General features: G+C 39.9%; 1 protein-coding gene across 2 annotated transcripts in view; it reads right to left on the bottom strand.

Moving 5' to 3' along the window:
• The window catches only part of HDAC1 (histone deacetylase 1), a 70,240-nt gene that overhangs the window by 18,209 nt on the left and 25,349 nt on the right, over nt 1-26,682 (bottom strand). For both annotated transcript variants that reach the window (XM_053707252.1, XM_053707251.1), the window contains exons 2-12: nt 25,489-25,601; nt 25,132-25,249; nt 24,972-25,046; nt 24,600-24,738; nt 24,381-24,522; nt 9,975-10,067; nt 9,671-9,779; nt 9,144-9,284; nt 8,415-8,523; nt 8,209-8,339; nt 7,967-8,113 (exon numbers count right to left, since the gene is read on the bottom strand). In XM_053707252.1, the coding sequence (XP_053563227.1) occupies nt 7,967-8,113; nt 8,209-8,339; nt 8,415-8,523; nt 9,144-9,284; nt 9,671-9,779; nt 9,975-10,067; nt 24,381-24,522; nt 24,600-24,738; nt 24,972-25,046; nt 25,132-25,249; nt 25,489-25,601 (1,317 nt within the window). The remainder of the gene's footprint in view (nt 1-7,966; nt 8,114-8,208; nt 8,340-8,414; nt 8,524-9,143; nt 9,285-9,670; nt 9,780-9,974; nt 10,068-24,380; nt 24,523-24,599; nt 24,739-24,971; nt 25,047-25,131; nt 25,250-25,488; nt 25,602-26,682) is intronic.

The raw sequence follows: 26,682 nt of genomic DNA, 5'->3' as shown, positions 1-26,682 counted from the left end.
TTTCTGACATCCGTCAGGAAAATCTTCATGGATAGGGAATCTATGATTGTCCTTAAGAAAAAAAACAAAACAAAAAAAACCTTTGTAGCTGGAACAAGGGAACGTAGCTAAGACAACATCTCTGTATGAGATTTTGCTAGTTGATAATACCTGAATCAAGATGTCGTCTAGGTAAGACGCCACCACAATTCTGAGATCTGACCACTGCCAAAAGAGCCCCCCAGAACCTTTGAATATTCTGGGAGCAGTGGCAAAGCCAAATGGAAGTGCAACAAACTGGAAATGCATGTCCAGAAAGGCAAATCTCAGAAACCAGTGATTATACCTGTGAATGGGAACATGAAGATATGCGTCCATCAGGTCTATGGTCGTCATTAACTAAGCCTCTTGGACCAAGGGAAGAATGTAACGAATGGTTTCCATTTTGAAGAACGGAACCCTGAGGAATTTGTTTTACACTTTAGGTCTAAAAATGGGATGGAAAGTTCCCTCCTTTTTGGAAAACACAAAAAGAATTGAATAGAATCCTAGACCCTGTTCCCTTACAGGAACAATCACTCCCAGGGAAGATAGGTCCTTTACGCAGTTTAAGAAGGCCTCTTTACCTGGTCTGCAGATAATCTTGTCCTGAGGTAGGAAAGATCCCTTTCCACCCTGTAATTTCAGGAATGATCTCCACCAGACCAGGACCAAATAAAGTCTTACCCCTTATAATGTAAAGACAAAAGCTTGGATTTGGAAGTTACATCCGCCGACCAAGATTTTAACCACAAAGCTCAGAGCTAGAACTGCAAAGCTAGACATTTTGGCTTCCAGCATAATCACTTGCATGTTGGCATCACAGATAAAAGTATTGGCTAGTTTAAGAGCCTTGATCCCATCTTGGATCTCCTCTATAGTAGTCTCCTCTGAAATCAGCTCAGACAAAGCATTGCACCAATAAGATACTGCTTCCACAACTGAAGCAATACTTGCAGCAGGCTGCCACTGTAATCCCTGATGAATTTACATCTTTTTTAAATAAGCCTCTAGCTTCTTATCCATGGGATCCTTAAAAGAACAACTTACCTCTATAGGAATAGTACTTTTAGCTAGAGTAGAAATCGCTCCTACCTTAGGCACAGAGCGCCACAAGTACCGAATGGAGTTGGCAACAGGAAAAAAAAAAAAAAATAGGGGAAGGGGAAAAAGGAATCCCTTGCTTATCCCATTCATGTCTGAACAGGAAAAACTTCTACAGATGAGGGAGTATCAAACTCATTAAAAGGGACACTAAACCCAAAAATTCTCTCATGATTCAGATAGATAATACAAATTTAAACAATCCAATTTACTTTTATTTATTTTGCTTAATTTTTTAGATATATTTAGTTGATGCACCCTAAAAGGAAAATAAAGAACTCGCCTTAATCTAAGTCAAACATGTATGGAAATGGTATGCGGGACACCCGTGTCTGGCACGAGACTTGCAGCTCATTTGCATCTAACATGTACAGCCTGTGGTAGGGAAAAAGATGTCAAAGCTACTTATTCATATAAAATTTAATTAGACAGAGGAAGCAGCCTTTGTCAACCAGAGAATTACAAAAAAAAAAAAAAAAACATAATTTATGCTTACCTGATAAATTTATTTCTCTTGTAGTGTGTTCAGTCCACGGGTCATCCATTACTTATGGGATATATTCTCCTTCCCAACAGGAAGTTGCAAGAGGATCACCCAAGCAGAGCTGCTATATAGCTCCTCCCCTCATGTCATATCCAGTCATTCGACAGAAACAAGACGAGAAAGGAGAAACTATAGGGTGCAGTGGTGACTGGAGCTTTAATTAAAATTTAGAACTGCCTCAAAAAAAGACAGGGCGGGCCGTGGACTGAACACACAAGAGAAATAAATAAAAATAAATCAGGTAAGCATAAATTATGTTTTCTCTTGTTAAGTGTGTTCAGTCCACGGGTCATCCATTACTTATGGGATACCAATACCAAAGCTAAAGTACACGGATGAAGGGAGGGACAAGGCAGGAACATTAAACAGAAGGAACCACTGCCTGTAGAACCTGTCTCCCAAAAACAGCCTCCGAAGAAGCAAAAGTGTCAAATTTGTAAAATTTTGAAAAAGGTATGAAGTGAAGACCAAATTGCAGCCTTGCAAATCTGTTCAACAGAGGCCTCATTCTTAAAGGCCCAGGTGGAAGCCACAGCTCTAGTGGAATGAGCTGTAATTCTTTCAGGAGGCTGCTGACCAGCAGTCTCATAGGCTAAACGTATTATGCTACGAAGCCAAAAAGAGAGAGAGGTGGCCGAAGCCTTTTGACCTCTCCTCTGCCCAGAATAAACGACAAACAGAGAAGAAGTTTGCCGAAAATCTTTAGTTGCCTGTAAGTAGAACTTCAGGGCATGGACTACGTCCAGATTATGCAAAGGACGTTCCTTCTTTGAAGAAGGATTAGGGCACAATGATGGGACAACAATCTCTTGATTGATATTCCTGTTAGAAACAACCTTAGGTAAAAACCCAGGTTTAGTACGCAGAACTACCTTGTCTGAATGAAAAATCAGATAAGGAGAATCGCAATGTAAGGCAGATAACTCAGAGACTCCTCGAGCCGAGGAAATAGCCATCAAAAACAGAACTTTCCAAGATAAAAGCTTAATATCAATGGAATGAAGGGGTTCAAACGGAACACCCTGAAGAACTTTAAGAACTAAGTTTAAGCTCCACGGAGGAGCAACGGTTTTAAACACAGGCTTAATCCTAGTCAAAGCCTGACAAAAGGCCTGGACGTCTGGATTCTCTGCCAGACGTTTGTGTAAAAAGAATAGACAGAGCAGAAATCTGTCCTTTTAATGAACTAGCGGATAAACCCTTTTCTAAACCCTCTTGTAGAAAAGCTAATATCCTAGGAATCCTAACCTTACTCCATGAGTAACTCTTGGATTCACACCAATATAAATATTTACACCATATCTTATGGTAAATTTTTCTGGTAACATGTTTCCGAGCCTGTATTAACGTATCAATAACGGACTCCGAAAAACCACGCTTCGATAGAATCAAGCGTTCAATCTCCATGCAGTCAGCCTCAGAGAAATTAGGCTTGGATGGTTGAAAGGACCCTGGATTAGAAGGTCCTGCCTCAGAGGCAGAGACCATGGAGGACAGGACGACACTAGGTCTGCATACCAGGTCCTGCGTGGCCACGCAGGCGCTATCAGAATCACTGATGCTCTCTCCTGTTTGATCCTGGCAATCAGTCGAGGTAGCAACGGAAAAGGTGGACACACATAAGCCATGTGGAAAACCCAAGGGGCTGCTAGTGCATCTACCAGCACCGCTCCCGGGTCCCTGGACCTGGATCCGTAACAAGGAAGCTTGGCGTTCTGGCGAGACGCCATGAGATCCAGATCTGGTTTGCCCCAACGATCAGTTGAGCGAAGACCTCCGGATGAAGTTCCCACTCCCCCGGATGAAAAGTCTGGCGACTTAGAAAATCCGCCTCCCAGTTCTCCACGCCTGGGATGTAGATCGCTGACAGATGATAAGAGTGAGACTCTGCCCAGCGAATTATCTTCGAGACTTCCAACATCGCTAAGGAACTCCTGGTTCCCCCCTGATGATTGATGTAAGCCACAGTCGTGATGTTGTCCGACTGAAATCTGATGAACCTCAGTGTTGCTAACTGAGGCCAAGCTAGAAGAGCATTGAATATTGCTCTTAATTCCAGAATGTTTATTGGGAGGAGTTTCTCCTCCTGAGTCCACGATCCCTGAGCCTTCAGGGAGTTCCAGACTGCACCCCAGCCTAGTAGGCTGGCATCTGTTGTTACAATCGTGCAATCTGGTCTGCAAAAAGTCATTCCTTTGGACAGATGAACCCGCGACAACCACCAGAGAAGAGAATCTCTGGCCTCCTTGTCCAGATTCAGTAAAGGGGACAGATCTGAGTAATCCCCATTCCACTGACTTAGCATGCATAGTTGCAGCGGTCTGAGATGTAGGCGCGCAAATGGCACTATGTCCATTGCCGCGACCATTAAGCCGATTACTTCCATGCACTGAGCTACTGATGGGCTTGGAATGGAATGAAGGACACGGCAAGCATTTAGGATTTTTGATAACCTGAACTCAGTCAGGTAAATCTTCATCTCTACAGAATCTATAAGAGTCCCTAGAAAGGGAACCCTTGTGAGTGGGAACAGAGAACTCTTTTCCATGTTCACTTTCCACCCATGCAACCTCAGAAATGCTAGAGCTATCTCTGTATGAGACTTTGCATTTTGAAAACTTGACGCTTGTATCAGAATGTCGTCTAGGTACGGAGCCACTGCTATGCCTCGCGGTCTTAGTACCGCCAGAAGCGAGCCCAGAACCTTTGTAAAAATTCTCGGGGCCGTAGCCAACCCGAAGGGAAGAGCTACAAACTGGTAATGCCTGTCTAGAAAGGCAAACCTTAGGTACCGATAATGATCTTTGTGATTCGGTATGTGAAGGTAGGCATCCTTTAAGTCCACTGTGGTCATATACTGACCCTCTTGGATCATGGGTAGGAAGGTTTGAATAGTTTCCATTTTGAACGATGGAACCCTTAGGAATTTGTTTAAGATCTTCAGGTCCAAGATTGGCCTGAAGGTTCCCTCTTTTTTGGGAACCACAAACAGATTTGAGTAAAAACCTTGCCCTTGTTCCGTCCGCGGAACCGGGTGGATCACTCCCATTACTAAGAGGTCTTGTACACATCGTAGAAATGCCTCTTTATTAGGTTTGTTGATAACCTTGACAGATGAAATCTCCCTTGTGGAGGAGAAGTTTTGAAGTCCAGAAGGTATCCCTGAGATATGATCTCCAACGCCCAGGGATCCTGGACATCTCTTGCCCAGGCCTGGGCGAAGAGAGAAAGTCTGCCCCCCCACTAGATCCGTTTCCGGATAGGGGGCCCTCTCTTCATGCTGTCTTAGGGGCAGAAGTAGGTTTTCTGGCCTGCTTGCCCTTGTTCCAGGACTGGTTGCCTTTCCAACCCTGTCTGTAACGAGTAGCAGTCCCTTCCTGTTTTGGAGCGGAGGAAGTTGATGCTGCTCCTGCCTTGAAATTACGAAAGGCACGAAAATTAGACTGTTTGGCCTTTGATTTGGCCCTGTCCTGAGGAAGGGTGTGACCCTTACCTCCAGTAATGTCAGCAATAATTTCTTTCAAGCCGGGCCCGAATAACGTTTGCCCTTTGAAAGGAATATTAAGCAATTTAGATTTAGAAGTTACATCTGCTGACCAGGATTTAAGCCATAGCGCTCTGCGCGCCTGGATGGCGAATCCGGAGTTCTTAGCCGTTAGTTTGGTTAAATGCACAACGGCATCCGAAACAAATGCATTAGCTAGCTTAAGGGCTTTAAGCTTGTTCATAATCTCATCCAATGGTGCTGTGCGAATAGCCTCTTCCAGAGACTCAAACCAGAATGCCGCCGCAGCAGTGACGGGCGCAATGCATGCAAGGGGCTGTAATATAAAACCTTGTTGAACAAACATTTTCTTAAGGTATCCTAATTTTTTATCCATTGGATCTGAGAAAGCACAACTATCCTCCACCGGGATAGTGGTACGCTTGGCTAAAGTAGAAACTGCTCCCTCCACTTTAGGGACCGTCTGCCATAAGTCTCGTGTGGTGGCGTCTATTGGGAACATTTTTCTAAATATCGGAGGAGGGGAAAAGGGCACACCGGGTCTATCCCACTCCTTGCTAATAATCTCTGTAAGCCTTTTAGGTATAGGAAAAACGTCAGTACACACCGGTACCGCATAGTATTTATCCAGCCTACATAATTTCTCTGGGATTGCAACCGTGTCGCAATCATTCAGAGCCGCTAACACCTCCCCTAGCAATACACGGAGGTTCACAAGCTTAAATTTAAAATTTCTGAATCCTGTCTCCCCGGATCAGATCCGTCACCCACAGAATGAAGCTCGCCGTCATGTTCTGCAAATTGTGACGCAGCATCGGACATGGCTCTCGTGTCATCGGCGCGCTCTGTCCTAAACCCAGAGCTATCGCGCTTGCCTCTTAACTCAGGCAAATTAGATAATACCTCTTTCATAACATTAGCCATATCATGCAGTGATTTGTAAGGGCCTTGATGTACTTGGCGCCACAATCTCACGCACCTCCTGAGCGGGAAGCGAAGGTACTGACAAGTGAGGAGAGTTAGTCGGCATAACTTCCCCCTCGTTGTCTGGTGATAATTTCTTTACCAGTAAAGACTGACTTTTATTTAAAGTAACATCAATACAATTGGTACACATTTCTATTGGGCTCCACATTGGCTTTTAAACATAATGAACAAGTAGATTTATCTGTATCAGACATGTTTAAACAGACTAGCAATGAAGGCTAGCAAGCTTGGAAAAAATCTGTCAATAAATTTACAAGCAATAGAAAAAAACGCTGCAGCGCTTTTAAAAACACAAAAAACTGTCACAGTTGAAATAACAATGAACTAATTCAGTTATAGCCAACAATTTTAACAGTAAATGTATGAATTTAGCAGAGGATTGCACCCACAAGCAAACGGATGATTAACCCCTCAATACCCAAAAAACGGATAATCAATTTATGATTTAACGCTTTTATCACAGTCAAATACACTGTCACAGGTCTGCTGTGACTGATTACCTCCCTCAAAAATGAATTTTGAAGACCCCTGAGCTCTCTGGAGAAGTCCTGGATCAAGGAGGAAGAAGCAGGAAGACTGCTAGAATTTTAACTGCGCAACAAGGCGCTAAAAAAGGCCCCTCCCACTCTATATTACAACAGTGGGAGACCTGTTACAACGGTTTCTATGCAGAAATATACGTTAGCCATATGGAAAAAATCATGCCCAAAAAGATTTATCACCAAAGTACCTCACAAAACGAATAACATGCCAGTAAACGTTTTAAAAACAACTTTCCATTGTTATGCAAAGTTATCACTAAGCCTGCTACCAGTCGCTTCTACTGCAGTTAAGGCTCATACATTTATTTCAGTATTAACAGTATTTTCTCAGTCAAATTCTAGTCCCTAGAAAATAACTCAACTGCGCATACATTTATCAGCCTGATACCAGTCGCTACTACTGCATTAAAGGCTGTACTTACATCATATGGGTACCAGCAGTGTTTTCTTAGTCAATTCCATTCCTAGAAAATATTACTGCACATACCTCATTTGCGGGGGACCCCGCATGCTATTCCCTTTTCTGAAGTTACCCCTCTCCTCAGAATGTGCGAGAACAGCCAGTGGATCTTAGTTACGTCTGCTAAGATCATAGAAAACGCAGGCAGATTCTTCTTCTAAATACTGCCTGAGAGAAAACACAGCACACTCCGGTGCCATTTTAAAATAAACTTTTGATTGAAGAATAATTAGGTAAAAAACTCCTATCTCATCTCGCGACCTCCTTCTTTGTTGAGACTTGCAAGAGAATGAGTGGATATGACATGTGAGGGGAGGAGCTATATAGCAGCTCTGCTTGGGTGATCCTCTTGCAACTTCCTGTTGGGAAGGAGAATATATCCCATAAGTAATGGATGACCCGTGGACTGAACACACTTAACAAGAGAAAAAAGGAGGGAAGACCTCATGTAAGTGCTACAAAACTTTATCTCTAATGTAGAGTAGGTAGAACAATACACTCATTTGTTAGGACTGGTGAGTTGCAGCCGCTCATGTGCTTGAAAGAGGGAAAATTGTAGCTGGCTACATGATATAAAGATAATGTTTAATAAATGCAATTCATACAGTTCACCTACAAAATGAGCAGAGAAAACTGGACATTACCAAGTCTCTACACAACTATCATGCACAAGTTACACAATTGCACCCCTAATATATTCTCTAAAATAAAACGAAGTGTGGCAACACATTTTATTTCTACTCCAACGCAGATTATACTGCACTGGCTCAGCGCAAAATCACACAAAGTTTAGAGACCTCCTTTACCTTTCTTCTCTTCCCCATCCTTTTCATCCTCCGTCTTCACACGTTTAGCTTTCTTGAAACTGGCTACATTCCTTCGACCTCCCTCCCCTTCATCTTCACTGTCTGAGAACTCCTCATCACATGCTATCCTTTTATCAGAAGACCGAACTGCAAGGCAAAAAAAATAAATATTAAAAAGTGAATAAGTACAATAAGAGAGTCTGTTTTAATCCGTTATATCTAGACAGTTGAAAATGTCTTACTGGAAATGCGCTTATCAGGATCGTCTTCATCTTCATCACCGCTGTCGTCATGCACAGAGCTTTCAGGTATGGCCTGCATCTGGACTCCAGGTGCATGTGGTAGCATACGCAAGTTCTCAAAAAGACGCTGCCTGGAATACGGGTAAATTAGGAGTTGGAATGCACAAAACATAGCTATAGTTAAAAAACACATATGAAATACTTACTTTATCTTTTCAAGATATTCATTAGTGTTCTGGTTTGTCATGTTGGAAGGACTGATGTGAAGTTTGAAGTCTGGCCCAAAGTATTCAAAGTAGTCATTGTAAGGAAGCTCTGGTGGGTGACAGCAGGCACAATGATTAGAAACAAACACATTTTATAAAATAGTCAAATTTATAAAAAAAAAAAAAGAAGAGTTTGGAAATATTTAGAGATATTTTTTTCAACCATTTTCAATCCACAAAATTGTTGTTGTTGACTATCCCTTTAAAGTCAATTTTTGAAAAATAGGTAGTGTTAGCCTTGAAGTCAGCATGGTGCTTTTCATGTTCTGAGAAGTATAAATAACACAATTTTCATGGCTAAAAAAGGAGGCAAAATAATACATTTCAAAGTTTACGGTCCCTTTAAGAGAGCCGAGATAGAGGGGTTTGAATACCCATTTTACTTAATCCATCTGCAGCAACCCAGCACTTCCAGGATTTCAGGTCCTGGTGAAGTCACCAGCAAGTTAAGACTAGCACATTTCCATCATAAGCATATATATTGTGCACATTTGTAGCCTTGGAAAATATGAACATTTTTATAATGCAAGCAGGCTTTACAAGAATTATGAAACTTTAATGACCCTCCAATTCTGTATTGAGGGAATTAGAGAGCAAGCTGAATGTTAAACGCACAAAACACTGCCTTTTAGAGTCTTAAAAAACAAACAAAAACACCACAACACTCACCATTGGGAATCTCACTGTCTAATGCTACAGCTGTCTCATAGGTCCAGCATCGAGCTACATTTCGAATGGTATAGCCACCACCTCCAAGCATCAGAAGAGGCAGGTTAAATGTCTTTATGAACTCAACACACTTGGCATGCCCTGAGGAGAACCAGCTATTTAGTAAAGAAAACAAACTACTGTGAAAAATAAACTGCCATGCATTGACGTAATAGGCTAAAATAACTAATTTAAAGCCATAGTGTTAAAGTTAACAAGGAGATAATATCACGATTAAGCGAGTACAGTAAAAAAATTACAGACTAGCATAATTCACTTTTGCATCTCTTCTGCAGACTTTATATTTATGGTGAAACTAAAGTGATCTCAATTTAGGTATTACTGACAAAAAAAAAAACACTTGTCAGACAGGTTAAGATATATATCAGGTAAAAGTATGGGACCTACTCATTTTTATCCTCCATAGATAAAACATTTAATTATACTGGATATCGAAAACAATGGTGCCTACCATCATTGTAACTTACCCTTGATAGTTAAATTAAAGCAGCCAAGTCTATCCCCGGAGAGCGAGTCTGCGCCACACTGAAGAACCACAGCACTGGGTTGGTACATCTCCATAACCTTGGTCATCACCTGTCACACAAAAAACAACGAGAGTGATATTGATCAACAGAGATTATATATATATATATATATATATATATATATATATATATATATATATATATATATATATATATATATATATATTAATTAATTTTTTTTACATACACACACCTATCTAAATCTATTTCTATCTATGTTAAGTTAACACAAAGGGTTACATACCGGTTTAAATATGGCTTCATAGGATTCGTCATCAATACCATCCCGTAAAGGGTAATTCACTGCATAGTATTTGCCCTTCCCTGCTCCAATATCCTAATTGCAAACACAAAAATGGTCAAGAAGAAGAACACAACTTAAAGTAAAACCATATTGCAATTATGCCTGATCTTTCCATTTAGGAAAAATAAAATAAGATAGTATCATATGCTTAAGTTTTGAAACTATTTTATACAACCTCTATTTTGAAGAAATTCCATTAATCAACCATTACCACATAGGAATAAGAACAGAAGGCCTGTGAATGCTGTTATAACAGCAAAAATAACTTTTGACTGCTTATTAACTCAATTAAAATATAAAAACTCCAGAAGAATAAGGGAAATGGCCCCTCATTGCTCGAAGATGATACATTTTGGAATACAAGCTACAATAATATATCCTGCAAAACTTAAAATTTTAAAATAACAAACTTTTGATTGAAGATATAAAACTAAGTATAATCACCATAGTCCTCTCACACATCCTATCTAGTCGTTGGGTGCAAGAGAATGACTGGGAGTGACGTAGAGGGGAGGAGCTATATGCAGCTCTGCTGGGTGAATCCTCTTGCACTTCCTGTTGGGGAGGAGTAATATCCCAGAAGTAATGATGACCCGTGGACTGATCACACTTAACAGAAGAAAAAGGGGGTGAGGAGGAGGAGAGAAGGGGAATCTAACTTAGTTGCTCTCCAATGTTAAAATTACTTGAATTGGGGAATTTGAGTGCTTGAAGTTGTACCTTTTTTTGCAGTCCTGTACTGCTTTTGGAAAAGAGCAATATATTGTAGACACTGAATATTACAACAGGGAAAATAGCCATTGATTGGCTATTAGATACTTAACATGTTTCCTTACTAACATTGGAACAAGGCATAGTCTGCCCTTACTTGATTAAAGCACTCTTACACACAACCATTCCAAAATTACCCACTGATATTCTCTATCAGTCTTCAAGAATATCATTATGGCATGGCAGAAGCTCTTCAACAGGTTTCAAAATAATGCATATTCTGAATACCTCACAATCATGGGCAATGAGATATTCACTAGATGGAATAATAAAAAAAAGGTCTCAAACACCTAATTCAGTTAAAAACAGGCCGAGACCACAATATGTAGATACTTTGGTAGTTTGAAAGAAGAATTTGATATTTTAAACAAAGATTTGTACGCGTATCTACAGTTCTAGCACTTCTATAACTATATGACCCAAACATACCCAGAAGTGTGGCACTGGGATAGATAAGACTTTAATCTTTACAAGAAATGGAATCTATCAATTTCTATGCTATATAAATTAGCTTAGAATTCTCAAGGTGAGAACAATCTATTGAATATATGGCAGCATTGGCATTTAGCTGAGAAGTGCGTGCGGTTAACATTAAAAACAGCTTAAAATTTTAAAAATAACGTTTTCAATGCAAAAAACAAAAAAATAAAAAAAAAACCCACACGCATTTGTTCTGGAGCACCCCAGACAGCCTCTACACCTCAGCATAGCTGTGCTGAGGTGCCTACCTGCAATGCTGGTTGCCGGAGACAATAGCTAGATGAAATACGGACTCAACCCAGAGATGCTCCCACCGGTATCAGTTTCACTGAAAACTGCAGAGCCGCAATAAATACGTCTCCCCTCCGCATCACAGGAAGAGAGAAACAAAAAGCATGCAAAAAGACTCTTTGCCGCCTCAGACAGTCCCGCCCATCGTGGGCGTATCAAGCTAACCTCCCGGCCGGCATTAATTTGTACTCTGAAAGTAAAGCCGCCGGGAGCAATAAAAACACTAAACACCCTGACCGGAACCATAAACCCACTTAGCCTATGTCTCCTCTCGTCCCCAGTGCCTGCAAACACTGCCTTACATTATCCTATTAACCCACACCAGGATCGATGTATCTGGTGTCCCGTACAGAGTTAATCTGTTAAAGTGCCATATTTTTCCTTATACTTGCTAAGAAAAATAAAATTAGCACTTACATCAATGTAATCTGCCTTGCAGCAGGGCAGCTCACTAGGTTTGAGAGGCATTCTCCCTCACATGGACCTGTGGAGAAAAAAAAAAAAAAAAAAAAGACTGAGTAATCTTACTCAGGCTTTCAAGTTAGGGCAGCAACAACGATTTGGGAAGCGCAGTGAGGATTATACCCCAGAAGTTCCCAATTGCTTAAAAGCCACCACTGCTCTACTTAAGACACTGACATGGGCTAAGGCTAAACCCCAGGAAAAAGCAGAACAAACTTGCACTGATGGAAAATAATAAAAACTTGATTGAAGAATCTTCTTCCAGACACCTAAACCTTACCACCTCCTTGCTCTTAACGTAGGCAAAGAGAATGACTGAGGTTGGAGGGAAGGGAGGTGATATTTAACAGCTTTGCTGTGGTGCTCTTTGCCTCCTCCTGTTGGCCAGGAGTGATATTCTCAATAGTATTTAGAGATAATCCGTGGACTCAGTGTTATTAGAAAGAAACTTCGATTTACCTCAGAAGCTTTAAAAAAAAAAACAAAAAAAAACAAAAAAAAAAAAAACAACCCCACCACACACACACACAAACACCAGAATTCAAACATTTGCTATTTTTGTTATCAAGGAGACTAGTCTAGTTTGAGACAACTTGAAAAATGTAACAAAAAAAATATAAAATAAACATTTAAACAAAATTTCCACAAAATAGTTTCAGGAATGGGGAAAAACAATTTATGCTTACCTGATAAATTTATTTCTCTTGTAGTGTATCCAGTCCACGGATCATCCATTACTTATGGAATATATTCTCCTTCCCAACAGGAAGCTGCAAGAGTCCACCCACAGCAAAGCTGCTATATAGCTCCTCCCCTAACTGCCATATTCAGTCATTCGACCGAAAACATGCAGAGAAAGGAAAAACCATAGGGTGCAGTGGTGACTGTAGTTCAAATGAAAAAATTACCTGCCTTAAAGTGACAGGGCGGGCCGTGGACTGGATACACTACAAGAGAAATAAATTTATCAGGTAAGCATAAATTATGTTTTCTCTTGTTAAGTGTATCCAGTCCACGGATCATCCATTACTTATGGAATACCAATACCAAAGCTAAAGTACACGGATGATGGGAGGGACAAGGCAGGTACTTAAACGGAAGTTACCACTGCCTGTAAAAAAACAATTTCTCCCAAAAATAGCCTCCGAAGAAGCAAGGTATCAAATTTGTTAAATTTGAAAAGTATGAAGCGCAGACCAAGACTCCGTCTTGTAAATCTGTTCAACAGAAGCCACATTTAAAAAAGGCCCAAGTGAAAACCACAGCTCTAGTAGAATGAGCTGTAATCCCTTCAGGAGGCTGCTGTCCAGCAGTCTCATAAGCTAAATGAATTATGCTTTTTAACCAAAAAGACAGAGAGGCTGCTGAAGTCTTTTGACCTCTCCTCTGTCCAGAATAGACAAACAAGGTGAACGTTTGATGAAAACTGTAGTAGCTTGTAAGTAAAACTTTAAAGCACAAACCACGTCCAATATTGTGTAATAGACGTTCCTTCTTTGAGGAAGGATTAGGATACAAGCATGGAACAACTATCTCTTGAGTGATGTACTTGTTAGATACCACCTTAGGAAAAAACCCAGGTTGGTACGCAGGACTACCTTATCCGTACGAAGGACCAGATAAGGAGAATCACATTGTAACAGAGATAACTTGGAGACTCTACGAGTCGAGGAATTAGCTACCCAAAAGGAACTTTCCAAGATAAAGATTGATATCTATGGAACAAAAAAGGTTCAAACGGAACTTCTTGAAGAACCTTAAGAATCAGGTTTAAGCTCCATGGCGGAGCAACAGTTTTAAACACAGGCTTGGATCTAACCAAGGCCTGACCAAATGCCTGAACGTCTAGAATACCTGCCAGACGCTTGTGCAAAAAAATAGACAGTAAAAATCTGTCCCCTTTTAAGGAATTAGCCGACAACCCTTTTCTCAAAAACATCTTGGAGAAAAGATAATATCCTGGGAATCCAGACTTTACTCCATGAGTAACCCTTGGATTCATAACAATCAGATATTTACACCATATCTATGTTCAATTTTCCTAGAGACAGGCTTTCATGTCTGTATTAAGGTATCAATGACTGACTCGGAGAAGCCATGCTTTGATAACATCAAGCGTTCAGTCTCCAGGCAGTCCATCTCAGATTGATTCTATTTAGATGGTTGAAAGGACCCTGAGGTAGAGGGACCTGTCTCAGAAGCAGAGACCGTGATGGAAAGGATGACATGTCCACCAGATCTGCATACCAGGTCCTGCGTGGCTACGCAGGCGCTGTCAAAAACACCAAAGCCCTCTCCTGCTTGGTCTTGACCTCTGGAGGAAATCCCACTCCCCCGGAAGAAAAGTCTGACGACTTAGAAAATCCACCTCCCAGTTCTCAACACCTGGGATATGGATAGCTGATAGACAAGAGTGAGTCTCTGTCCAGTGAATTATTGTAAGACTTCTAACATCACTAGGGAACTTCTGTTCCCCCTTGATGGCTGATGTAAGCCACAGTCGTGTATATTGTCCGACTGAGTATGATGTACCTCAGAGTTGCTAACTGAGGCCAAGTCTGAAGAGCATGGAATATCACTCCCAGTTCCAGAATATTTATTAGAAGGAGGGTCTCCTCCTAAGTCCACTATCCCTGAGCCTTCAGGGAGTTCCAGACTGCATCCCAACCTAAAAGGCTGGCATCTATTGTAACAATTGTCCCATCTGACCTGCGGAAGGTCATACCCTTGGACAGATGGACCTGACATAGTCACCAGAGAAGAGAATCTCTGGTCTCTTGGTCCAGGTTTAACAGGGGGACAAATCTGTGTAATCCCCGTTCCTCTGACTGAGCATGCATAGTTGCAGCGGTCTGAAATGTAGACGTGCAAACGGTACTATGTCCCTTGCCGCTACCATTAAGCCGATTTCATTCATGTACTGAGCCACCGAAGGGCGCGGATGGGATGAAAAAACACGGCAGAAATTTAGAAACTTTGACAACCTGGACTCCGTCAGGTAAATTTTCATTTCTACAGAATCTATCAGAGTCCCTAGGAGGGAAACCCTTGAGATTGGGGATAGAGAACTCTTTCCTTGTTCACTTTCCACCCATGTGATCTCAGAAATGCCAGTACTACGTCCGTATGAGACTGGGCAATTTGGATGTTTGACGCCTGTATCAGGATGTCGTCTAAATAAGGGGCTACTTCTATGCCCCGCGGTCTAAGGACCGCCAAAGTGACCCCAGAACCTCCATAAAGATTCTTGGGGCTGTAGATATCCCAAAGGAAAGAGCTACAAACTGGTAATGCCTGTCTAGAAAGGCAAACCTGAAAAACGATGGTGATCTTTATGCATCACAATGTGAGGATAAGCATCCTTCAAATCCATTGTAGTCCTCTATTGACTCTCCTGGATCATAGTTAAGATGGTACGAATAGTTTCCATCTTAAATGACGGAATTCTGAGGAATTTGTTTAAGATCTTTAGATCGAAAATAGGTCTGAAGGTTCCCTCTCCTTGGGAACCACAAACAGATTTGAGTAAAAACTCTGTCCCTGTTCCTCTCTTGGAACTGGATGGATCTCGTACACAATGTAAGAATGCCTCCTTTATCTGGTTTGCAGATAATTGTGAAAGGCGAAATCTCCCCTTTTTGGGGGGGGGAATCTTTGAAATCCAGAAGATATCTCTGGGATATAAATTCCAATGCCTAGGGATCCTGGGCATCTCTTGCCCACGCCTGGGCGAAGAATGAAAGTCTGCCCCCTATAGGATCCGTTACCGGATAGGGGTCCGTTCCTTCATGCTGCCTTAGCCTGCTTATCTTTGTTCCAGGTCCGATTGTCTCCAGACCGCCTTGGACTGAGCAAAAATTCCCTCTTGTTTTGCCTTAGAGGAAGAGGATGCCACACCTGCCCTGAAGTTTTTAAAAGGCACGAAAATTAGACTTTTTTTTTTTTTTTTTTTGGCCCTTGATTTGGACCTATCCTGAGGAAGGGCATGACCTTTTCCTCCAGTGATATAAGCAATAATCTCCTTCAAACCAGGCCCGAATAGGGTCTGCCCCTTGAAGGGAAGTTAAGTAGCTTATTTATTAAAGTCACGACAGCTGACCATGATATAAGCCATAGCGCTCTGCGCGCCAGTATAGTAAAAAAACAGAATTCTTAGCCGTTAGTCTAGTCAAATGAACAAGGCATCAGAAAACAAAGGAATTGGCTAGCATAAGCTTGTCAAATATATTCATCCAATGGAGTCGCTTAACTGTAAAGCCTCATCAAGAGACTCAACCCAGAACGCCGCAGCAGCAGTGACAGAAGCAATGTATGCAAGGGGCTGCAGGATAAAACCCTGTTGAATAAACATTTTTTATCCATTGGATCTAAAAAGCACAACTGTCCTCATCAGAGGTAGTGGTACGCTTAGCTAGAGTAGAAACTCTTCTCTCCACCTTAGGAACTGTCTGCCATAAGTCCCGTGTGGTGGTAACTATTAGAAAACATTCTTCTAAAAAATAGGAGGGGAAGAGAACGGCACACCTGGTCTATCCCATTCCTTATTAAAAAAATTTTAGTAAACCTCTTTAGGTATTGGAAAAAACATCAGTAAACACCGGCACTGCATATTATTTATCCAGTCTACACAATTTCTCTGGCCCTGCGATTGTACACATTCATTCAGAGCAGCCAAAGCCTCCCTGAGCAACAAGTGGAGGTTCTCAAGCATAAATTTTAAATGTAGAAATATCAGAATCAGGTTAAATCATCTTCCCTGAGTCAAAAAAAAAAATCACCCACAGACTAAGCATATTGTGAGGTAGTATCATACATGGTTCTTAAAGCGTCTGTATGCTCTGTATCTACCCCCAGAGCTAACTGCTTTCCTTTAATTTCAGGTAGTCTGACTAATACTGCTGCCAGAATATTATTCACCACCTTTGCCATGTCTTGTAAAATAAACGCTATGGGCGCCCTTGATGTACTTGGCACCATTTGAGCGTGAGTCCCTGAAGCGGGAGTCGAAGGGTCTGACACGTGGGGAGAGTTAGTCGGCATAACTTTCCCCTCGACAGAATCCCCTGGTAAAAGAAACGCTATGGGTGCCCTTGATGTACTTGGCGCCATTTGAGCGTGAGTCCCTAAAGCGTGAGTCAAAAGGTCTGACACGTGGGGAGAGTTAGTCGGCATAACTACCCCCACGACAGAATCCTCTGGTGATAATGTTTTTAAAGACAAAAAATGATCTTTATTGTTTAACATGAAATCAGTACATCTGGTACACATTCTAAGTTGGGGTTCCACCATGGCTTTAAAACATAATGAACACAGAGCTTCCTCTATGTTAGACATGTTAGAACAGACTAATAATGAGACTAGTAAGCTTGGACAACACTTTAAATCAAGTTAACAAGCAAATATATAAAACGTTACTGTGCCTTTAAGAGAAACAAATTGTCAAAATTTGAAAAACAGTGAAAAAAAGGCAGTAAAACAAACGAAATTTTTACAGTACATGTAATAAGGTAACAGAGCATTGCACCCACTTGCAAATGGATGATTAACCCCTTAATGCAAAAAACAGATCAAAAAAATGACAGACGTTTTTAAAAACAGACACAACAAACTGCCACAGCCAACAGTGGGAAGCTTCAGTTAACTGTTTCTATGCAAAATTTAAGCCAGCCATGTGGAAAAAAACTTAGGCCCCAATAAGTTTTATCACCAAACATATGTTAAAAAACGATTAAACATGCCAGCAAACGTTTTAAAACACATTTTTATAAGAGTATGTATCTCTATTAATAAGCCTGATACCAGTCGCTATCGCTGCATTTAAGGCTTTACTTACATTACTTCGGTATCAGCAGTATTTTCTTAGTCAATTCCATTCCTAGAAAAATATTTTACTGCACATACCTTATCTGCAGGAAAACCTGCACGCCATTCCCCCTCTGAAGTACCTCACTCCTCAGAATGTGTGAGAACAGCAAATGGATCTTAGTTACGTCTGCTAAGATCATAGAAAAACGCAGGCAGATTCTTCTTCCAAATACTGCCTGAGATACACAGCACACTCCGGTGCCATTTAAAAATAACAAACTTTTGATTGAAGAATAAACTAAGTAGAAAGCACCACAGACTCTCACGACCTATGTTGAGGCTTGCAAGAGAATGACTGAATATGGCAGTTAGGGGAGGAGCTATATAGCAGCTTTGCTGTGGGTGGACTCTTGCAGCTTCCTGTTGGGAAGGAGAATATATTCCATAAGTAATGGATGATCCGTGGACTGGATACACTTAACAAGAGAAAACAAAATTTATGCTTACCTGATAAATTTATTTCTCTTGTGGTGTATCCAGTCCACGGATTCATCCATTACTTGTGGGATATTCTCCTTCCCAACAGGAAGCTGCAAGAGGATCACCCACAGCAGAGCTGTCTATATAGCTCCTCCCCTAACTGCCACCTCCAGTCATTCGACCAAAGACAAGCAAGAGAAAGGAGAAACTATAGGGTGCAGTGGTGACTAGTTTAAAAATAAAAAACACCTGCCTTAAAATGACAGGGCGGGCCGTGGACTGGATACACCACAAGAGAAATACATTTATCAGGTAAGCATAAATTTTGTTTTCTCTTGTAAGGTGTATCCAGTCCACGGATTCATCCATTACTTGTGGGATACCAATACCAAAGCTATAGGACACGGATGAAGGGAGGGAAAAGGCAGGCGCTTAAACGGAAGGCACCACTGCCTGTAAGACCTTTCTCCCAAAAATAGCCTCCGAAGAAGCAAAAGTATCAAATTTGTAGAATTTAGAAAAAGTATGAAGCGAAGACCAAGTCGCCGCCTTACAAATCTGTTCAACAGAAGCCTCATTTTTAAAAGCCCATGTGGAAGCCACCGCTCTAGTGAAATGAGCTGTAATTCTTTCAGGAGGCTGCTGGCCAGCAGTCTCATAAGCTAAGCGGATTATACTTCTTAACCAAAAGGAAGAGAAATTGCTGAAGCCTTTTGGCCTTTCCTCTGTCCAGAGTAGACAACAAACAATGCAGATGTTTGACGAAAATCTTTAGTAGCTTGTAAATAAAACTTTAAAGCACGAACCACGTCAAGATTGTGTAAAAGACGTTCTTTCTTTGAAGAAGGATTAGGACACAGTGACGGAACAACAATCTCCTGATTGATATTCTTATTAGATACCACCTTAGGAAGAAACCCAGGTTTGGTACGCAAAACTACCTTATCTGCATGGAAGATCAGATAAGGGGAATCACACTGCAAGGCAGATAACTCTGAAACTCTTTGAGCCGAAGAGATAGCTACCAGAAACAGAACTTTCCAAGATAAAAGCTTGATATCTATGGAATGCAGAGGTTCAAACGGAACCCCTTGAAGAACTTTAAGAACTAAATTTAAACTCCAAGGCGGAGCAACAGGTTTAAACACAGGCTTGTTATATATATGCAAACGTTTTACATACTAAGCCATAATAGAAAGTAATATAAAAATTACCCTTTACTGCAAGCATGCCGCCAGTCGTTTATTAAATCACTGCAATCAGGCTTACCTTAAATATATCAGGCACTGTCAGCATTTTCTAGTTCTTATCATCCTCTAGAAAATATACTGAACATACCTCAGGGCAGTTAATTCTGCAGGCCGTTCTCCCAGCTGAAGTTTCCCCATACTCTTCAGTTATGTGTGAGAACAGCAGTGGACCTTAGTTACAACCTGCTAAGATCATCAAAAAAAAAAAAAAAAAAAAAAAAAAACAGTACAACGCCGGCACCGTTTAAAAATAACAAACTTTTGATTGAAGATAAACTACACTAATTCACCATATCTCTCTAGCTACTTCCCTTGTCGAGAGCTGCAAGAGAATGACTGGAGGTGGCAGTTAGGGGAGGAGCTATATAGACAGCTCTGCTGTGGGTGATCCTCTTGCAGCTTCCTGTTGGGAAGGAGAATATCCCACAAGTAATGGATGAATCCGTGGACTGGATACACCTTACAAGAGAAAATTCTTATATGAAAAACAAATGCAAATATATCATAGCCCTCTAACAAATGAAAGCAGAGAGCAAGAGGGAGAGACTTTATATAACAATTTGGCGCAAATGCTGAGGAGAAAAAAAAAAAATTGACGCCAAGGTAACAGGAAATTACACGATTCGCGTCATAACGGCACGACTTCAAGCCAAAACAAATTGGCGTCCAAGAAATGACGTGACTCGCGTCACAACAAACGCAACCTTTCGCGGCAAAAAACAAAACAAAATTGCGCCAAAAATGATGCAATAAATAGAAGCATTTTGCGCCATCACGAGCCTAATTTGCCAGCAAAAATTTGAAAAAAAAAAACAATAAAAAAACCACAAGGCCAAAGTTACAACTAGCTGGAACCTCAGGTAAGAAAAATATATATATATATATATATATATATATATATATATATATATATATATATATATATATATATATATATATATATATATATATATATATATATATATATATATATATATATATATATATATATATATATATATATATATATATATATATATATATATATATATATATATATATATACATATATACTAAAACTTAATATAAAGTGCCAAACATAGCTGAGAGTGTCTTAAAAATTATATATACTTACCTGAAGACACCCATCCACATATAGCAGACAGCCAAACCAGTACTGAAACATATCAGCAGAGGTAATGGTAGAGGAGAATGTCGATCTGTAAAGGGGGGTGGCAGATGAATCCCCACGACCGAATTTACAGAGAGCCTTAGAATAGATTGCCCATAGGTGAAAACATGGCATAATTAGGCAAATACTCCCTCACATCCCTCAAACATTATACTTTGAGAGGAACTGGGCTTCAAAGCGCCTTTCACAGAAGAAATCAAGCACGACTTGCTTCACCATCGTCCAACGAAGACAGTTTGTAAAACTGAAGTATGAGTAAGGTGGGATGTGTATTTATAGGCATTTTGAGGTTTGGGAAACTTTGCCCCCTCCAGGTAGGAATGTAAATCCCATACGTCATTAGCTCATGGACTCTTGCCACTTACATGAAAGAAACAAGCATGTTCCATAGGGGAAAACCCTAATCTACCAAACACTTGCTAGGTTTGTTGAATATCACTGCACCCCTAGATCAGGGTCAGACAGAGGGATGCCTCTGAGCACAAAGTGCATAAAGAGAAAATGTGAGTGTTCTTAAAATGTAACCTTTATTGTTGCTATAAAAAACAAAAACAGATACTGTTTGCTGCCCAACAAAGTTAAACACCACTACTGGTGCTGGTTATTAGACTTTTACTGCACAAGTGTTGGATAAAGGTATTTGTGTGAATAACGCTATGGGTAAGGTGGTTATAGCCTTGTTTAAAGTGAAGGTCAATTTTGATGAATTGGTGCCCGGTTTTTAATAATCCCATTAAAAAAATGGCACTTTAATTCATCAAAATTGACATTTCACTCTTTCTTCAAAAAAAAAAAAACAAAAAAAAAAAAACGTACCTTTTCATTCTGGCAGCCGCTCCAGCGATTCCCACGGCCGTCGGAAGCCTCTGCAGACGTCAGAAGTTACTAATCTGGCTTCCCGCAATCACGGCTTCCCCCCGGGGGAATTTTGGCCTGATGCAACGCCGTGATTCATCATTTTGGACCCGTGAAGGCAGCTTGCGACGGGCGGAGGAAGTGCTGGAGTGGCTGCCAGGATTAAAAGGTAAGTTTTTGAAGAAAACAAGTGAAATGTCAATTTTGATGAATTAAAGTGCCCTTGTTTTTAATAGGATTATTAAAAACCGGACACTAATTCATTAAAATTAACCTTCACTTTAAAAGTTACTTCATTTTTTTTTTTTTTTTACACAGACACTGAATTATATGCTCTAAAGAAGCGAGCAGTTTAATTGGACAAACAGGAGCACACCTACATTCAATGCTGGCAATTGTCCGGTATCTTAAAAGGGACAGTCTACACCAGAATTTTTATTGTTTAAAAAAAGATCATCCCTTTATTATCCATTACCTAGTTTTGCACAACCAACAGTTAACCAGCGCTACGGAATTAGGCGGCGCTATACAAATAAATGATAATATAATTTTTACCTCTGATTACCTTGTAGCTAAGCCTCTGCAAACTGCCCCCCTTATTTCAGTTCTTTTGACTGACATCCATTTTAGCCAATCAGAGCTGGCTCACTGGAACTCCCGCGCGTGAGCAGTGTTATCTATATAAAACACTAAAACTAACACCCCCTCTAGTGGTAAAAAACTGTCAAAACGCCCTGAGAGAAGAGGCGGCCGTCAAGGGCTTAGAAATTCGCATATGAACCTCCTAGGTTTACCTTTCAACTAAATACCAAGAGAACAAAGCGAAATTGGTGATCAAAGTAAATTGGAAAATTGTTTACAATGACATGCCCTATCTGAATCATGAAAGTTTATTTTGGACTAGACTGTCCTTTAAGCAGTTAGTAATTTAAACCTGCTAGCAGGACGAGGCCTGTAAATATATACTCAATGTAGATTTTTTTTAAAAAAAACCAAAAACTGCAGATTAACGGTTTATAGCTAGTATGTTGTAGATATTTATACTGTCCACAAATATGCACTTCTTAGATAGAATTATACCGCTGTATAAAATGACTGAATTGAGTCTAAGATAAGTAACAGCCATATACCATATAATTATTAAGAGCGTTACCCACTACCCTGGCTGTGTTCCAGGAATGTAGTGCTTAAACTAAAGCAAGATTAAAGTCTTTATAAGTGTTAACCAGTAGAGAGCAAGTTTAAAAAAAAAAATAAATAACAGAAGTCCCCTAATGTGGTCGTGTTTGCCTAACGCTTCCTCAGAGGGTTGACAGTGACTCTTATTTAAGATTATTCCCTTGATTCTGTTTTGCTGTTGGCTAATAAGTGACTAGTGTTATTGGTTAAAGCGATCTTCTTTGAAAGCACATGATCGCTAGGTAGCCAATCTGTTTGTTGATGCGTTGTCGTAGTGATCTGAAATCACCTACGTTAGTTGATATGGTTATTATGAAGTTTTTCTCACTGGGAAGAAATCAAATCGGTTTGTTGATGAGTTATGGTAAAATCACCTACGTTTGTTGATATGCAACAAATACACTGCTCCATCATACCAGTACCCATGCTCAGAATACTCTTAAAACTATCCCAAAAGGAGAGTTAATTTGTTTAAGACGGAATTGCTCTGACCTTTAAACAGGAATCTATTCACTTGGCCAAAAGACTTCAAGAACGTGGTTATTGTAATAGATCCATAAAAAGATCACGTACATATGCATTAAAAACTGAATGCGAAACTCCTACAACTAAAATCTAACAAAGTGACAATACGATAAGACTGATTACACAACCTTCAATCTTCAACAATAGTAATTACTTTTTGTATTTAAACACTTACTTGCTTTAGTTTAATCGCTACATTCTTGGCACACAGCCAGGGTAGTGGGTAACCCTTGAAATTATATAGTATAGATACTCAATCCAGTCATTTTATACAGCGGAATAAGTCTAAGAAGTGCATATTTGTGGGCAGTATAAATATCTACAACATGCTAGCTACACACCGTTAATCTGCAGTTTGTTTTAAAAAACAAATCTACAATGAGTAAATATTTACAGGCATCGTCCTGCTAGCAGGTTTAAATCATTACCAACTGCTTAAGATACCCGACAGTTGTCAGCATTGAATGTAGGTGTGTTCCTGTTTGTCAAATTAAACTGCTCGCTTCTTTAGAGCATATAATTCAGTGTCTGTGTAAAAAATGATTTAATTGAAGTAACATTTAAACAAGGCTATAACCGCCTAACCATAGCGTTATTCCCACAAATACCTTTATCCAACACTTCTGCAGAAAAAGTCTAATAACCAGTAGTGGTGTTTTTAACGTTGTTGGGCAGCAAACAGTGTCTTTTTTTGTTATTTTAATAGCTACAATAAAGGTTACATTTTGATAACACTCACAACATTTTCTCTTTATATACTTTGTGCTCAGAGGCATTCCTCTTTGTCTGGCCCTGCTCTAGGGGTGCAGTGATATTCAATTGTTATTTATGCCTACGCACAACTCTTTGTTTTGGCCTATTTAAAAAAAAAAACACAGACAAAAAAAAAAACCACAACCTTTAGACAAGGCTTTCAAGTAGTAATTCCAAAAATCTTTGAACTTGAGCTTTTGATTTAATACCATCCTAGGTTTGATTGTATGCTGTTTTGTTTTTTTCTTTGAAACCAAAATTTGTACTTGGAAAATTTTTAATGGATGTTTGATTTACTGTAATGTGTAAGTTAAAAAAACTCACCCTAAGGTCTCCAGTACCAGGAAAATACTCTCCATACTTGTGGAATGAGACAGTCATAACTCTGTCAGTGGTATAAAATGCCTCTTCTACTCCATCACCATGATGAATATCAATATCTATGTACAACACACGCTGATGATACCTGAGTATAAAAAGTAACAAGTCATTCAGAGTAGAAAATACCCCAACAAAACAGGATGCTGTGGTGTGTCTACATACTTGAGGAGTTCAAGGATGGCAAGAACAATGTCGTTCACATAACAGAACCCAGAGGCCTCAGACTTCTTAGCATGATGTAGTCCTCCAGCCCAATTCACAGCAATGTCTGTCTGTTGTTTGTTCAGTTTAACAGCACTTGCTATCAAAGAAAGTAAATATGACAAGGATTAGCCCAGAGTAAAGAGAGTGCTGCATGGCTTTCACTATAAAAAACAAAACAAAAAATACGTGATCAATAAATGCAGACTAAAACTGGAGGCATAAACAAATAGGAAATATAGCTTTTATGTAAAATTATAAAAAAGGTCTCCAAAAACAAGAGGTAGCTTGGCAAGAATACCCAAGGGGGGGGGGGGGGTCAGTAACACTCACCAACTGATCCACCAGCAGAAAGTTGGCAGAACTCGAAAAGGCCATCAAACACAGGGCAATCTTCTCCAACATTAACTGAAAGACAGAAAGCATTTAGAAACTCATACAAAAGTTGTACAAAAGTTGTATTTTACTGTTCGGTGATAATCTACAAACTCACATCTCTGCATTTGTTTGCTGTACTCAGACATGTTGTCTGGTCTGATGGAGCGTAAGAATTTTATGTAATCATCACTGTGATATTTTGTCATCTCCTCAGCATTGGCTTTGTGAGGTCTCTGATAAAAAAAAAAAATAACCACAAGTTGGCAGTTAACACCAGTTAATATTGTGCATAAAATAAGCAGATGTACATGCAGGTGTTTCGTTAAGCAACAATCACTGAATATGACAGCAGTCAGCTCTTTTCAGAGCAGGATTTTTTCTTGTGAAAGTGCAACACAGATTTGTGCAAATTCAAATCCTTGTGTGCTGCACTTTTAAAAAAAGTGAAATTAAAATATTCCCCAGCCCTTACATAGATTTCCATCTTGCGGTATAGGCCATAGTTGAGAAGCAGGTTGTGTGTCATGCGAATTCGATGAGGTTTCATGGGATGTCCTTGTCCATAGTAATAGTTGCCAACATCCCCTGTGAAAGATAAGAGTCACAAAAATAAAATCATGGGACAAAATAAAAGGTGTGTAACAAATATAAATGTGTATATTTTTCTATGTAAAAATGATATAACTTGATGACCTACTATATCATATTAATGAAAACTCAGAAATGGATCATAATACCAAATAGTTTTATTTATATTCTATAGCAACGTATGCATTCTGCTAGCACATGCTGTTACTGCATCACAAAACTTGATAGATTTGATTGTAATTATGAACATTCAGGACGCTGGGCTTGTTGAGTGAAAACAAGTTAGCCCACACCCTCTCTTCCCTATGGTCATTAATCTTTATGTTGATGCAATCATCATCATTATACAACCATTCATCCCACTAATGTTCAAAAGATACAATGGGAACAATGAGTTTTACCTGTTATAGGGCTAATATAAAGTACACTTTTTAGTTAAGAAATTTCTAAATTATTTTTGATGTTAAAACCCCCCCAGAATTAAGACTACTGCATTTATAAAACAGTACAATCTTATGACATATATTCTTGAAAAACGTTAACCCCTTCGCTGCTGAGCCATTTTCACAAACACAAACATGTAGCAGTGTTTCCTAAATATTTCAAACAATTTATTGGTCCACAAATAGGTGTATATTTATTAAAGTGCAGACTGACATGATACGGCATTTATCATTGCACCAGCAGTTCAATGCTGCCCCCTGCAGATTCGTGGCCAATTGGTTGCTAGCAGGGGGTGTTAATCAACCCAATCAGGTTAATTTCTGTCCGCCACCTCAGAGCGGCGGACAGGTTACGGAGCAGCAGTCTTTAGACCGCTGCTTCATGACTTGTTTCCGGCGAGCCTTCAGGCTTGCCGGAAACAGAAGGGGCATCAAGCTCCATACGGAGCTTGATAAATTGAACCCTTAGAATCAGTTTACGTTCCCAAAACATCTAAATTTAGGACTTTGTATCTATGCGTTTCATTAAAGGCATATGAAACCCATTTTTTTACTTTCATGATTCAGATAGAAATTTGCTTAAAATTGCATGCTCTAATTTACTCCTATTATGTTTTTTGTTTTGTTCTCTTGGT

The sequence above is a fragment of the Bombina bombina genome, chromosome 3, assembly GCF_027579735.1.
Source record: "Bombina bombina isolate aBomBom1 chromosome 3, aBomBom1.pri, whole genome shotgun sequence".
Classification (NCBI taxonomy): Eukaryota; Metazoa; Chordata; class Amphibia; order Anura; family Bombinatoridae; genus Bombina; species Bombina bombina.
This window is presented reverse-complemented; position numbering and strand designations above follow the sequence as displayed.